At 30.9% G+C, this 15,177-nt stretch overlaps 1 protein-coding gene across 2 annotated transcripts in view; it reads left to right on the top strand.

Annotated features, from left to right (window-relative positions):
• LOC126886909 (eIF-2-alpha kinase GCN2) overlaps nucleotides 1–15,177 on the top strand; it is a 274,664-nt gene that overhangs the window by 125,131 nt on the left and 134,356 nt on the right. For both annotated transcript variants that reach the window (XM_050654067.1, XM_050654068.1), the window contains 3 exons: nucleotides 4,048–4,290; nucleotides 6,738–6,883; nucleotides 12,533–12,792. In XM_050654067.1, the coding sequence (XP_050510024.1) occupies nucleotides 4,048–4,290; nucleotides 6,738–6,883; nucleotides 12,533–12,792 (649 nt within the window). The remainder of the gene's footprint in view (nucleotides 1–4,047; nucleotides 4,291–6,737; nucleotides 6,884–12,532; nucleotides 12,793–15,177) is intronic.

Below are 15,177 nucleotides of genomic sequence, written 5' to 3'. Positions count from 1 at the left end.
GTTCTAATATCTTCAAAAAAGATTTCAATCACTTCATCTGAGTGGTTTGTTGTTGGCATACACTTGTATCAATTTTAATTTATTCCTCGATTTCAATTTTCAAATTAGAGTGATAACTCTCAAGACAGGGTTAGAAACGAGGAAATCATGACAACCGTCACATATGTCATACAACGAATAGCATGGTTGAAATGGAAGTGGCCGGCCATTTGGCCAGAATAAATGACTGCTAGTGGACCCAAAAAATTACAGCGTGGAGACCACTAGCAGACAGAAGAAGCAGAGGTAGACCACCTCCACGATGGCCAGACCAGCCATGAGGCATAGCCTTGAGGAAGCTCAAGACCGACAGAACTGGAAGAAATTAGAAGAGGCCTATATTCAGCTTTGGACGCAGAAGGCTGGATGGTGACTAGTAGCATTACTAGGCCAAGTAATGAAGCTTAAAATAGGACAACACCTCGCGATTTTTACAGAATGGATGGATTTGCTTGACAATTTGAGAATAAGTAGTGCATAGTCCAAGGATCAAAATCTATATGATGCCGAAAGGCGCTTTTACCATGGGGTAAATTACCATCTCGGGGGGTGGAAACTGCTATTATATTTTGACCGCAAAAGTTGGTAAAAACATTCATTCTAAGCAAAAAACGTTCTATACATTTTTTTGATAAAATTAATAGTTTTCGATTTATTCGCTATCGAAAGTGTTAGTTTTATATCGAAAAAATCAATGTTTTTAATAAGTAATCTGCTAATAACTCCAAAAGTTTTCGTTTTATCAAAACAACTTTACTTAACAAAAATGTACCTTTTAAAAAAATAAACAAAACCGCTTGTTTGATTTTCTTTAAGACCAATAGTAATTGAGCTATACTTTATTATATATTAGCTCTTCTTCGTCAAATGCTAAATATTGTAGTTTCAAAGTCAAAAGACGGGAAAACTAAGGGTTTTTCGAGGATAACTTGTTCAAACTAATTTAAAGTATTTAAAAATATCTATCTTCACAAATAAATAAAAAGTCTCTAGCTCAAAAATTAAGTGACTTACAATGAAAAGAAAATCAGTCCCTATTTTTTTCAGCTAAAAAGTGATCGGAAGCAAACCCCTAATCACCACCCTAATTAAAATTATTCATTGACCATATTTGGTCGTCTTTATTTATGTATTATTAATAGGTTCTAGAAGTTTGACCGGCTTAGAATGATTAGTTAAAAAAATGGAGTTAAAAAGCGAATAACGAATTTTTGTAGTTTGGAAAAAGGGCTCTTTTCTTCAGAATAGAAAGATTACCAATCGAGATATGAAAAAATGTTGAAATATGAAATTGTAGATTATTTAATTCCCAAGAACCTGTTTTACAAAAATTTTTTCTACGGCAAAAATTGAGTGAGCTATTGACAATTAAAACTTGTAATAACATGCAAAAACCACCTTTACCAACCCTTTCAAAGTCACTTCTTTTTGTGACTGAGGATTTTAAAAATATTTAATATTAATAGTCTTATATGCCTTATAAAAACCTACAAAATTCTTTTTTACCAAACTTTCTAAGATAAAAAATAAAGAAGTTACGGTTAAAAACTCAGTATATTTTTTTGAAAAAAAAAAAGGAGAAATCCAATTATAACCATAATAATGTAAGTTAGCGGTGTTTTTAGTCATTGGCCTTATTCATTCTTCTTTATTTATGTATTATTAATAAATTCTAGAAGTTTGACTGGCTTAGAATGATTAGTTTTAAAAAAACTGGAACTAAAAGCAAATAACGAATTTTAGTAGTTTGGTAAAAAATGCCATTTTCTTCAGAATAGAAATATTAGCATCAGAGATACGAAAAAATGTTTAAATTTGAAATTGTAGGTTTTTTAATTCCCAAGAATTTGGTTTTAAAAAATTTTTTTCTACGGCAAAAATTGAGTGAATTGTAATAATGAGTATATCGAAAAACATCGATTTTTTGATATAAAACTAACACATTCGTTAGCGAATAAATCGAAAACGATTAATTTTATCAAAAAAATGTATAAAATATTTTTAGCTTAGAATGAATGTTTTTACCAACTTTTGCAGTCAAAGTATAATAACAATTTCCACCCCCGAGATGGGGTGGCAACCACCCCTGAGGTAAAAGCGCCTTTCGGGATCATATAGATTTTGATCCTTGGACTATCCACTACCTATTCTCAAATTTTCAAGCACATCGATCCATTCTGTAAAAATTGCGAGCTGAAAAGCTTCGGTTCCTGGACTATACGCCCCCGTCCTAAATTTCATATCCTTGCTTTTTAAGCATTTCTCACAATTTTTATAGACATCCTTAAATTTTTGGATACCAGAATGTGGCATGTAGACAATACGTCCAGTGGTGTAGCTCTTCTTTAACCTAGTCTACTTGGGTATAAAAGATTTTTGTATTTGTAACCTCATATCGGATATGCTTATGTGTACAGGGTGTTTGGTAAAGAATGGGCCATAGCTTAACCTCAGGTTCCTGAGGTTAAAATAGGCCGATTTAAGCTAACTTACCTTAGTACAAAGTTTATAATAACCGAGATACAGGGTGTTAAAGTTAAACTTTTTTTTTATTTATTATTGAATATTTCCTGACAGGTATGAAATAACAACATGAAATTTGGTATGTGGGGGTTTTTGGGTCGAGAAAACTAAATTCCCTACCAAAAATTATGTATTGCCCAGAGGGCGCCACATACGCCTTTCAGCACTCATTTATTACGTTCATTTTTTTTGATCCCTCACTCTGTATAATTTTGACATTAAAATTTTTATTCTCCTATTAGTTTTACTTAAAAAAGGTATACTTTTTTCATCTTCTTAAACTCAACCGTTTTCGAGATAAACGCATTTTAAATCTGCGATACACCATCATTTTTTAGCATAATATCGTTGTAGTTACACCCGAAAAATAACTTAAAACCATAATAATTGTGCCAGTTCTCAAATTTATGTAATTGAATCTCAAATTCCATTAGAAGAAATTTGCGATACATTTTTGGATAATTTTATGGTTTTAAGTTATTTTTCTGGTGTAACTACAATGATATTATGCTAAAAATTATGTTGCATCGCAGATTTAAAATTCGTTTATCTCGAAAACTGTTGAGTTTAGGGAGATTAAAGAGGTATACCTTTTTTAAGTAAAACTAATAGGGGAATAAAAATTTTAATGTCAAAATTATACGGAGTGACGGATAAAAAAAATTGAACGTATTAAATGAGTGCTGAAAGGCGTATGTGGCGCCCTCTGGGCAACACATAATTTTTGGTATGGAATTTAGCTTTCCCGTCCCAAAAAAACCCTCACATACCAAATTTCGTGTTGATATCTCATGCCTGTCAGGAAAAATTCAATAATAAATAAAAAAAAAAGTTTAACTTTGACACCCTGTATCTCGGTTATTACAAACTTTGTACTAAGGTAAGTTAGCTTAAATCGGCCTATTTTAACCTCAGGAATCTGAGGTTAAGCTGTGGCCCATTCTTTACCAAACACCCTGTATATTAGTAATTCCAATTGAGAATTGTAAAAAATGGAAATGAGGTACATAACAAAAAAATTAAATGTTAAAAATAATTTATTTTGAGAACGATTTGCGAAGTGGAAATTGAAACGTCAAAACCAACCTATTTTAAATTGTGGTTAATTTACAATAAAAATAGTAAATTAAATATTCGCAATAAAGTAAATTTCGTAATATGTATATGCCCCTTCCTTTCTTATTAAATAATGAATAATTCAAATTCAAAACCGTAAAAAAATGTTTGCTTTTATTTTTTCTACTCTTGATAAATACTTCTTAATGTTATAATTTTCTCTTAACACATTATACAGATACACTAATATTTTGCAAGGGGCCACGTCGCTCATTTTTGATATACACGTATGACCTTACTTTCTTGCCGTGGATATCAATGGCGACTGAGACTATTATCCCCAATAAAGCGTGGCACGCAATGTGTTAAGAATATACTACATCTTTTGTTCATATTTTTTCGAATACTTCAGATTAAGCATGTTTTTAGGTGAGAAATAAGCTAGATGGTGGTTACTATGCCATTAAACGTATACAATTGAATCCAAAAAATAGGGCTTTAAATAAAAAGATCGTTAGAGAAGTTAAATTGTTATCTAGACTTAATCACGAAAATGTGGTACGTTACTTTAATTCTTGGATAGAAACAACGACGATAAAGGATGAATACGATAAAACTTCAAGTACTATTTCTACTGAAGAGAAACTACCACAAATTGTTAGAAAGACAGAGGTCAGTATAATTTATTTGATTACATTTATTCATAAGTTTCTATCTTGATGATATCAATACTCTTTACCGACATGTCCTGACGAATCATATTCCTCAGGTTTTCTTTTGTCTTCCTCTATGCATCCGAAGTTCCTTCAGCAACTATGCATCCTCAGTGAAGCTATGCAGTCACAACTCTGAAACAAAAATCAACAATCCTGCCTATTTAAGGAAAAACATCGCGTTGCAATGTTTTCACCATTTGAGACGCAAAATAGCGACATCTCTCGTAATAAAAGGAAGACGAAAAGCCCTAGATACAAAGTTTACTACTTATATAATTAGAATAATTGAAATAAAAATATAATAAACAATATTTTAAATCCAAGACTTTTCGTTAAGAAACTGCTTTCTGGCTGCATCCTGTATCTCCGGCTTTTACAATATATATAAGCACGAGAGACGACGAATATAGAAGAAAGCAAATAAAGGACACTAGCCACGTATTTACCTTCTTTTCGTCTAGGAAAAGGACCGAAAGACAGCTTTAGGTACATACTCAAATCTGAGTAAAGATGAAAAAGATAAAGGCAGGTTTTGTTTTTATTTGATTCAGAGTTGAACCACCATCTCCATATAGCTATTTCAGCATCTGTGCATCCGCAGTGAAGCTATGCAGTCACAACTCTGAAACAAAAATCAAGAATCCTGCCTATTTAAGGAAAAACATTGCGATGCAATGTTTTCACCTTTTGAGATGCAAAACAGCGACATCTCTCGTAATACGAGGAAGACGAAAAGCCCTAGATACAAAGTTTACTACTTTTATACAATTAGAATAATTGAAATAAAAATATAATTAACAATATTTTAAATCCAAGTCTTTTCGTTAAGAAACTGCTTTCTGGCTGCATCCTGTATCTCCGGCTTTTACAATATATAAGCACAAGAGACGACGAATATAGAAGAAAGCAAATAAAGGACACTAGCCACGTATTTACCTTCTTTTCGTCTAGGAAAAGGACCGAAAGACAGTTTCAGGTGCATACTCAAATCTGAGTAAAGATGAAAAAGATAAAGGCAGGTTTTGTTTTTATTTGATTCAGGGTTGAACCACCATCTCCATATAGCTATTTCAGCATCTATGCATCCTCAGTGAAGCTATGCAGTCACAACTCTGAAACAAAAATCAACAATCCTGCCTATTTAAGGAAAAACATCGCGATGCAATGTTTTCACCTTTTGAGACGCAAAACAGCGACATCTCTCGTAATACGAGTAAGACGAAAAGCCCTAGATACAAAGTTTACTACTTTTATACAATTAGAATAATTGAAATAAAAATATAATAAACAATATTTTAAATCCAAGACTTTTCGTTAAGAAACTGCTTTCTGGCTGCATCCTGTATCTCCGGCTTTTAGAATATATAAGCACAAGAGACGACGAATATAGAAGAAAGCAAATAAAGGATATTTTATTATTTTTATCTCTGTTACATCTAAGTTTTTGCTATCTTTGCTCTATGTTTGACTATTTTATCTTTGTTTCACCTTACCTGGTATCAAGTGGACACCAGGGAAGGGAATGTTAATTTTGAATTATTGTTATAGACCTTGGACCCACAGTAAAAAAACATTATTACCTCCCTTATGAGACTTCGTTTATTCAGTTATTCATGTTGAGTTAGAAAACTTTTTATTACGAAAAATTTTCAGAAGGGAGCGGACAGAAAATGCATGAAATCGTCAACTTTGGAGTGTCCGACAACTGGAGTAGGAGAATGTCCTACCTTGAAATATTTGTCGGGCAATATTACCAGTAAATTGTAAGTATTTTTATCAAACAATCCTGCAAAAGTCAGCTGTGAGGGTATACATTTTATGAGTCCATAACTTTACTATGTTTTAACGCATCATAAAAATTCATAAAGTTTATACCCTCGCGGACGTTCCACAGTTGACGATTTCATTCATTTTCTCTCCGCCCCCTTCGTAATTTTACGTATTAGAAAAGTTGTCGGACGGGACATGAATAACTGAATAAATGAAGTCTCATGAGGGAGGTTTTTTAAGTGTGGGCCCAAGACCTATTATTGTCACTGTTTTGAAATTAAGTGTTGTCAACAAATTATGTGTCTACAATCCTGAGTTTGCCGGGTAATTACCTAAACTTCTATTTATTAGAACCTTTTGGTGAAAGTTGGAATGGATTAGATTAGAGTAAAATAATTGTTTTCAATTACTTTGACTATACAGGATATGTGGCAAAAACTTAAAACGTTGTAAACGTGTAAGGAACTTCATTTTGTTTTTGTTTTTGATTTTTTTTTTAGTATGTTACCTGCATTATATTTAATTATAATTTAAACTACTTCTTATGTAGTTTCGATCGGTGTCCACTGCTTTAGAAACAACAATTAAGCTTTTGACTTGAATATAAAATGTAAAAAGATTATTTTCTTCTAGTTTACTTTAAATGACAACATTGAAGCTTTAGCTCCATCTATGAAAAATGTGGAAGTTTCTATTACATATGATAGTAAATCTCAAGCGCCATATATCAGTTCTTCTGAGGATGATTCAAGTGACGATGATGAAGGTTGGGGACCGAGGTAAGTATGTATAAGTATTTATACAGTATGTCCCTGTAAGTTGTATCCATTATTAATTTTACAAAAGTTATTCTTCATAAAAAGCTCTGCATGGTCCAAAACCTAAGATTTAACCATCAAATATCAAATTTTTTGAATATTATACGAGGTATGTCAAAAAGTTTGAATTTCACTCAAGAGTAAAGTAGCTTTATTTTTCACAATATTGAAAATTGCTATTATGAAAAGTTGTTTGGAATTAAAAACTATATTCTAGTATGCAATTACATCCTTCTAATTGAAATATTTCATTTGAAAAATTATGGATAACTAACATTATTTTCAGTTATTTCAATTCAAATAACTCTTTTATTATTAATTTTACGAAAAAAGGTGATTCTTAATAAAAAGTTGTGCATGGTCTAAAACCTAAAATACAACCATCTTATGTCAAATTTTATCAATTTTATACGAAGTATGTCAAAAAATATGAATTTCGCTTAAGAGTAAAATACGCTTATTTTTCACAATATCGAAAATTGTTATTATAAAAAGTTATTTAGAATTAAAAACTATGTTTCAGTATGTAATTACATCCTTCTAATTGAAATATTCTGAACTATAAAGGTACTCTACTTTTGATCTAAATTTATCTTTTTTGACATACCTCGTATAAAATTGATAAAATTTGATATAAGATGGTTGTATTTTAGGTTTTAGACCATCCAGAACTTTTTATTAAGAATCAATTTTTCGTAAAAATAATAATAAAAGAGTTATCAGAATTGAAATATCTGAAAATAATGTTATGTTATCCATAATTTAAAAAAATATATTTCAATTAGAAGGATTTAGTTACATATTAGAATATAGTTTTTAATTCCAAACAACTTTTCATAATAGCAATTTTCAATATTGTGAAAAATAAAGCTACTTTACTCTTGAGTGAAATTCAAACTTTTTAATATACCTCGTATAACATTCATAAAATTTGATATCTGATGGTTGAATCTTGGGTTTTGGACCATGCAGAACTTTTTATAAAGAATAACTTTTTTTCGTAAAATTAATAATAACAAAGTTTTTCATATGGATACAACTTACAGGGGCATACTGTATAACAAAGTTGTATTATTGGGGAATTCAGCAAATTTTATGTGAAAGAAAACACTTTTTACTGATGATGTAAACGATTTATTAAAGTTTACGAAAGCTTGGATTAAGTAAAAAGTGTTTTCTTTCACATAAAATTTGCTGAATTCCCCAATAATATAACCTTGTTATCTAACATTGTCAGCAAAGACTTCCCATTCCCGTGCAAATGAAAGGAATTAATACATTTCTTCATGAATGGGCGATTTTGGAAATAAATACCGAAACAGGTCAATTTTTATTTTTAAATTACAATTCTTTGGCATTATATCATACTACTGACGTCATCCATCTGGGTGTGATAAATAAACATTACTTTTCGCTTAAACTCAATGTTCAACTTGCCACCAACCTGACTCTTGGCAGTTTGTAACATTTAATTTAAGCTAAAATCAATGTTTATTGGAGAAATACACTGCTTTTCGTTTAAACTCAATGTTCAAGCTGCTACCAACCTGACTCTTGGCAGTTTGTAACATTTAATTTAAGCTAAAATCAATGTTTATTTGTGAAATAAACATTTTTTTTTCTGTTTTAGGAGAGCAGTAAAATTTATTTTGAATTAAATAAATTACATACATTCTTCTTTTTGAGTCAATTAATTGAATTAAAAAAAAATCGGACACCCTGTATAAATTATTATGTTAATGTTTATATTGCTGAATATAGAATTGAATTACCTTTTAAATGAGCTAGCACACGACCCCTATTCTCGTTTAAAAAATCATTGATTACGTCATTATGTACGCCCAGATGAATGACGTCACTACTCTAATGAGCCTAATGTATATGCCAAAATGTATAATTAAATAAAATTAACATGAAGTAAAAGTCCTTAGTGTAGTTGGTATATTTAATAAAAATTTTAAAAAAATTTTAAAAATCCAAAAGGATTACGTTCATAACGTTTTCGGACTTATCAGTCCATCATCAGTGAACTCTCTGTCCTTGCTATATAGCCACAATGCCAAACACTGGTTAAGATGTATGTTCTAACTACATAGTGGAATTTGTAAAATAATTAGGCCTAAATTGGATGCCGACGGATTACTATCAGCAACATGATGCTCTACTGCTACTGCATTAAATTAAGAGATTTTTTTATGTGATTAGGTCTACATTGAACTACGTTTAGTCTGTCAATTGATTTTTTTGATAGTCTGACAAATTTCACTATGTAGTTAGAACATACATCTTAACCAGTGTTTGGCATTGTGGCTATTTAGCAAGGACAGAGAGTTCACTGATGATGGACTGATAAGTCCGAAAACGTTATGAACGTAATCCTTTTGGATTTTAAAAAAAAAATTTAAATTTTTATTAAATATACCAACTACACTAGGGAGTTTTACTTCATGTTAATTTTATTTAACTAGATGGTATACAGCCAACCTTCGGGTATTATCCCGTTTTAATTTTGTATAATTAAATAATCAAAATCGACCTATTTCGGTATTTATTTCCAAAATCGCCCATTAACGAAAAAATGAATTTATTTCTTTTATTTGTACCACCACACTGTATATACCGGGTGGTGAATCGCAAACGGGCCATAGGAAACTCAATGGGAAATTCTAAATTGTTGAATTCCTGTTGAATAAAAATCATGAGAAACTATTTCTAGAGGACTGAAATCTGTATTAAAAACAAATGTTAAAATTGTTCAACGAATTATACGTATTCCAAAATTTTGCAAAAATATAATTATTATAATATTTGCCAGAGTATTATTAGTGCAGTCACTGAAGGTTTTCACCTACGATTTCGTTGAACCTTTATCGATTTTCATGAAAATTGGTGAGTAATTAGAGGATACCTCAAGGAACAAAGGTGACATGATGCCAACTTGCGCTTTTACCCTGGGGGTGGATGCCATCCCTTTTCTATGGTGAAAATTATATTATTAAAAATAATACCATAAATCGATAGAGGGTCAAATTCTAAGCCAAATTTGTTATATTAAGTTATTAACATAAATCAATACTTTTGAGTTATTAAAGATCAAAGATTTTATTTTTTCGTAAAAAAATGCATGTTTTAAAGATGTTTTTCACGTATAACTCAAAAACTATTAGCTTTTATAAAAAAATTTATCATTACCAAAATTAAAGACAATAAAAAATTGAATACACTGTTCACTCAAAGTTCTAAACTAATGTTAATTCAAAGTGAGTTATGGGTAATTGAATGTATATTTTTTTCGACGAGTTCTCAAATCTAAGTATTCAAGCTTACATAACGGGAAAACGATGCATTTTATAAAATATACCTGCAAAATGTTTATCAAAGTACTTCAGAATACCTAACAAAGAAGCTCCAGAAGAAGTTAATAGCATCAAAATTAAGCAAGTTATGATGAAACTAAGAGAGCCCTTTCGAATTTTTTAGGAAAAAATGAAAAATAAAACATACGTTATTTCCACAAAAATTAAAATTTATAGTAATCCTTACAAAAATTTCTTTGTATTAGCATAAGTAATGATTTTAACAATTTTCACCGGCTGTAGGGTGAAAAATAACCGAGATAGAAACGTTTAAAGCTTAAATTTTGCTGCAAGAACCATGTAACCGTGGCAATTTAATCTTTGATTTCTAAAAAAGTAAGGGGTTTAAAAGATTAAATTCAACCCGTTTTAATATCCTTTGGAATTACCTTTCAAACCGTTTTTAGTTGAACCTGATATCGTAAAAATTAACGGAGTTATTAAAAAAAACGATAACATTTTTTGGAAAAATTTTTAAAAGATAAAGTTTGAAAAATTTTTGGAGCATACATTTTAATGCTATTAACTGGATCGGGATCTCATTTGATAGATATTTCTATGTACTTTCACAAATGTTTCATAAGTTTATGTTATAAAATGCATCATTTCCCCGTAATTTAAGCTTGAATACTTAGATTTGAGTAGTCGCCTAAAAAAATATGCATTCAATTATCGATAACTCACTTTTAGTTAATATTAAAAGGTTTTTTTTAGTAAGGAGTTTATTTAATTTTTTATTAGCTTCAATTTTGGTAATAATAACTTTTTTGTAAAAACTTATAGTTTTTGAGTTATCTATAAAAAATCGGTTAAAAACATGCATTTTTCTTCATCATCATCATCATCAGTAGCTCGACAACCCTTTTTGGGTCCTGGCTTGTTCTAGGATTTTCCGACATTCTGTTCTGTTCCTTGCTTTGTTCTTCCAGTGGGTAATCTCAAGTGTTTTCAGATCTTGTTCCATGTATCTAAGTTTGGGTCTTCCCTTTGACCTTCTCCCTATTGGTGTTTGCTTCATTATGTGTTTTGGTGTTTCGGTCTCCAACATTCGTTCAACATGGCCCATCCAGCGCAGACGTCCGATCTTATATGGATGTTATGACGTCGGGTTCGTTGTATGCTGCGTATAGTTCAAAATTATATCTTCTGCGCCATACGTCATTTTCTTTCACCCCCTTATATATGTGTCTAAGGATTTTTCGTTCAAACGTACCTATAGATTATTTTTTAACCAGGAGGAGCAAACTAAAAAGACAGATTCACACCCAAGAAAGTCACTAGAATAATAACCAAATACATCTTCTTTTTGGTTGATCTAGGCAGCCCTCAACGGTAATCCATAAATATTATATTAAATTAATACGTCGCTAAAGAGGTCCAAAAACAACTGCTTTTTATATAAAAACAAACTAACAATCTAAAAATTAAAGGAATAACACAGAAAACACAAAAATCGCCGATATAACTTAATTAACCTATGAAATGTCACTACTGTCAAAATTTGATAAATGTCATTAGTGTCAAAATTTTATAACAGTGGAGTAAACTTGCCTGCGGTTGGACCAATTACAAACAAGCAATACAGCGCGGTAAATTTGAATCACTCCTCTTGGTTAAAAAACAAACCATAATAAGTTCTCATCGCTTTTCGTCAGTGTCCATGTCTCTGATACATATATAAGGACCGGTTTTATCAGTGTTTTGTATATTTTGCATTTGGTTTTTCTCGTGATGTTGTTAGATCTTAGATGTTTAATGAGTCCATTATATGTTTTATTAGCAATATGTATTCTTCTCTTAACTTCTTCGCTGACGAAAATGCATTTTTCGTACGAAAAATTAAAATGTTTGATCTTTAATAACTCAAAAAGTTTTGATTTATTTTAATAACTTTATATAACAAATTTTGTTTAGAATTTGTGCCCCTATCTAATTACGGGGTTATTCTTAATAAAATAATTTTCACCCCGAAAAGGGGTGGCATCCACCCCCAGGGTAAAAGCGCAAGTTGACACTATGTCACATTTGTTTCTTGAGATATCCTCTGACCACTCACCAACTTTCATGCAAATCGATGGAGGTTGAACGAAATCGGAGGTAATAGCTCATATCCACCTTCAGTGACTCCACTATATTACGCACGTTAGCATGTGAACGGCCTGAATAAAATGTATGTTAACCGCTTGTCATGTGAACGTGTGCTTAGTTTAGTTTACATTAAAAAAATTATTTGGTTGCTTCTATTTTTTTTAAGATATGAAGATTCCGATTCTGATTCTGACAGCATAGCATTTGAACATGAATCAGGTTCTGAAGAAAAAAATCTATCAACTACTGTATCTAGCCATCACCGATCGAGTTCTCCAGATATTCCTACTGAAATTGTAAAACAGATCGATTTCATGTATATCCAAATGGAGTTTTGTGAAAAAAGTACTTTACGAACAGCCATTGATAATAATTTGTATATGGAAGAGGATCGTATGTGGAGGTTTTTTAGAGAAATCGTTGAGGGTGAGGAGTAATTATATTATATTTTAGTTCATTTGTATCAAATATTGAATGGGTTTGCATGCGTGAATCCATATTAAGAAATTAAAGAAAAGACGTTCCCACAATAAATTTATTATCTACTCCGGACGACCCGTTTCGCTGTCTATAATATGCACAGCATCATCAGGTCCCGGTAACAGTAAACTAAATGATGCCGGTATAAGGAATGATTTCAGCACTATCATACTTTTTTGCTCAGTTATTGCTAATAGGGAAATAATGGCTAAGATTGATTTAACTGCATTGATTAACAATTTGTCATCTGTGATCAAATGACATATCAATGCAGTTAACTCCATTCTAGCCATCATCTCCATCAACCGAGCAAAAAAAGTATGATAGTGCTTACTTCTGATATCTTTTTTTATACCGGCATCATTTAGTTTACTGTTACCGGGACCTGATGATACTGTGCATATTATAGACAGCGAAACCGGTCATCCGGAGTAGATAAAAAATTGATTGTAAAAACGTATTTTATTTCACTTATACCATTTATATTTATAGCGATTATATATGGTTCTTTTCATGAGGATTTTTCAGTGCGTCACAAATGATAGAAAAAAAGGTAAGTCCGTGATAATATACATTTATTGCCAACCGTCACTAATGTCATTCATTATTGTACTCGTTTGCCCTCATTTGCGGCAGTAAAGTAACACTTTATTGTACTGAAAGAAGAATTTTACTTTACCTGCCGCGATTAATCAGATTAACCGAGATTGAATGTAAGTGGTCGATGGCAGTAATCGAATGGCGAGTATTTGAGTGGACTTACAATTTATTTACTTTAAAAGAAAAAGGCAGATTTTGTTTATATTCGATTCAGAGTTGGACTACCATCTCCATATAGCTATTTCAGCATCCTTATGCCTCCTCAGTGAAGCTATGCAGTCACAACTCTGAAAGGAATATAAACAATCTGCCCATTTAAGGGAAACCATCGCGATACAATGATTCCACCTTTTGAGACGCAATCTAGCGACATCTCTCGTATTACGAGGAAAACAACGAAAAGCCCTAGATACAAAGTTTACTACTTTTTAAACAATTAGAATAATTGAAATAAAAATATAATAAACAATATTTTAAAGCTACTTACTATTAATCTATTTACTTTAATTATTAAAAATATTGTACGCAATTTGCGATATTATCAATTCAATTTATGTCAAAAAGTGAAATGTTGTAGTATTTTGTAATTATATTCATATAAAATAAATTAAAACTTTACCGATTTAGTAATTATTCAATATTGATAACTATCGATTAAAAATCGAAAGCGGCCATCTTGCAAGTTACCTGTCATCACCGTCATGAAATTATTATGACGTCTGAAATTTAAAAAGTTCTTAAATTGTAAATTGCAAGTAAGTGTTAAAACCAATATCAAATTATGTTGGCAAATATTATTTTATATCAATAAAACATATCTTAACCGATTTGTCAAATATACCAGCAAACGAAAAGTAAACTCGACCTTCCCAGGGACATATCTGAGCTTCTTAGAGACAATACAAATATCAACAATAACATACAGTTTTTAACGGAAATAGGAATAAAATACATTTAATTGTATCAGATGTATTTTCCCTTGTTGTCGTTTATAACCCCAGTGGTTCGGACGACATTAAATTTAAAAAATATATGTTGGCGATAAAATTTTGTATGCACAACGTCAGTAAAGACTCCTTATCGAACTCGTCTGTTACTCGCCTCGCTCACTACGCTCGCTCTTCTCGTAATATCAGTCTCGTTCGATAAAGAGTCACTTTACTGACTTGGTACATAAATAACTATTATAACATTTATTCTAACATGACATTTTAGTTAAATCTGACAGTTGTCAAATTTTATTTGCAATTGGGCATAAAAACAAATCAATTGTCTTTATTGCATTTATAAAATGGTATTTTCTTTGATTTGTATAGTCTTATAAATTGTACAGATTATATTCGTAGATATATTATATAATTAGTAAATAATTTTTTTTTCTATTATAGCGCCATCTATCGACAACTAGAATAATCACCGAACTAGAATAATTACCAAAGTAATCACCGACGTGCCTTTTTTCTGTCATATACAATTTAATGCGTTAGAAAGAAATCGAAAAACTGTGACGCACTGAAAAATGCTCATGAGAAAAAGCATAGCATAAAAATTTTTTTCGGACTAAAGGTTACAATGGTTACAAATATGAGCATTTTTTGTATTACTCCAGCTAAGTATATCCAGCTAAGCTAAGTATATTACCATTTGACAACAGAATTATGTTTGATTTTTTATTTTCAATCACAATAATTAGGTTTAACAGTTTTAAATTTTACAATCATAAAAATTGTT

Source organism: Diabrotica virgifera, chromosome 6, assembly GCF_917563875.1.
Source record: "Diabrotica virgifera virgifera chromosome 6, PGI_DIABVI_V3a".
Classification (NCBI taxonomy): domain Eukaryota; kingdom Metazoa; phylum Arthropoda; class Insecta; order Coleoptera; family Chrysomelidae; genus Diabrotica; species Diabrotica virgifera.
The sequence above is the reverse complement of the archived record's forward strand: the minus strand, read 5'-3'. Positions and strand labels throughout refer to the sequence as shown.